Below are 1,094 nucleotides of genomic sequence, written 5' to 3' on the forward strand. Positions count from 1 at the left end.
GAATAGAATTGTCATGAGAACCATAACAGTAGTATATTCAAAATTCATTAATAATAACCATAGCTTGGATTTAAACAAATTATTTATCAGAAGATAATTTTCTTCAAATCAAATTATTCATTGTAAGCAAACCTTTAAAGATATCTTTTGTGATGTCAAAAGCCATGGATCTATTCGAATTAAAGCAATCCAAAAAAACAACCAATCTAAACATGTCCGATGATTCATTATAATTAATGCTGGTTCACTGTGGTCTATTTTGATACCAGATATTGTCACACGTGCACCAAAAAACATTTCAATAAGACCCTGAAATAAGAAAAATTATGATAAGACAAAAAAATTAAACATTAAATATAGCAAGATATCATTCCTTCATCTTATCTCTCTTTCTTTTTTCTTTTTTTTCTTTCATTTACCCATATCATTCATCTTATCGAAATATTTGATAATTAATTTAAAAGAATTTAAATAAAGGAAAAAGAAAAGGAAATAAATACAATAAAACTAATAAGAAGATAGGAAATGATTCAATCATAATTGTTTTATATTTATTTGTTTAATTAATTTAATATTTATTCAACTATTTTACAACTATTCCATTCGATAATTTGAATGCAATCGGCAAAATAATCAATAAGTAAAAAGCAATAAATTAATAAATATTACATGATTAAAATTAAAAAGTAAAAAAAAAAGAAAAAAACAAAATGATACTTACACATGGCATAAGGATCCAAAAACCAATAAGTCGATCAATTATTCTCCTCCATAATGTATGATTGAGAAACATTAAAGGTAGAAGTGGTATAAGAAAATACATTGAGCTTAATATTGCAGATAATATGATAAATGTACAACAAAATATACCCCTAATTTTCATCCATAATGTTGTATGTGTTAATGTTGATGGTTCACCCATTTTATAAATAAATAAAATGTCACCTGAAAAAAAAAAAGGAAACAAAAATTTATTTATAAATTCGATTAAAATAATCAAATATTTCACATTTTTTTTATAGTTTAAAAAACAAAAAAAAAAAAAAAGCAAAAAATGATGAATGAAAAAATTACTCTTTCATCTCAATTTTTTT

General features: G+C 22.9%; 1 protein-coding gene across 1 annotated transcript; it reads right to left on the reverse strand.

Moving 5' to 3' along the window:
• Window positions 1-117: 117 nt before the first annotated feature.
• Window positions 118-309, reverse strand: LOAG_15911 (hypothetical protein; the record flags this gene model as incomplete). The annotated part of the gene is made up of 1 exon (XM_003151399.2): window positions 118-309. A coding segment is annotated over one exon (192 nt), but the record flags the coding sequence as incomplete, so codon positions are not given.
• Between the last annotated feature and the right edge of the window lie 785 nt (window positions 310-1,094).

This window comes from Loa loa (genome assembly GCF_000183805.2).
Source record: "Loa loa unplaced genomic scaffold supercont3.3160, whole genome shotgun sequence".
Classification (NCBI taxonomy): Eukaryota; Metazoa; Nematoda; class Chromadorea; order Rhabditida; family Onchocercidae; genus Loa; species Loa loa.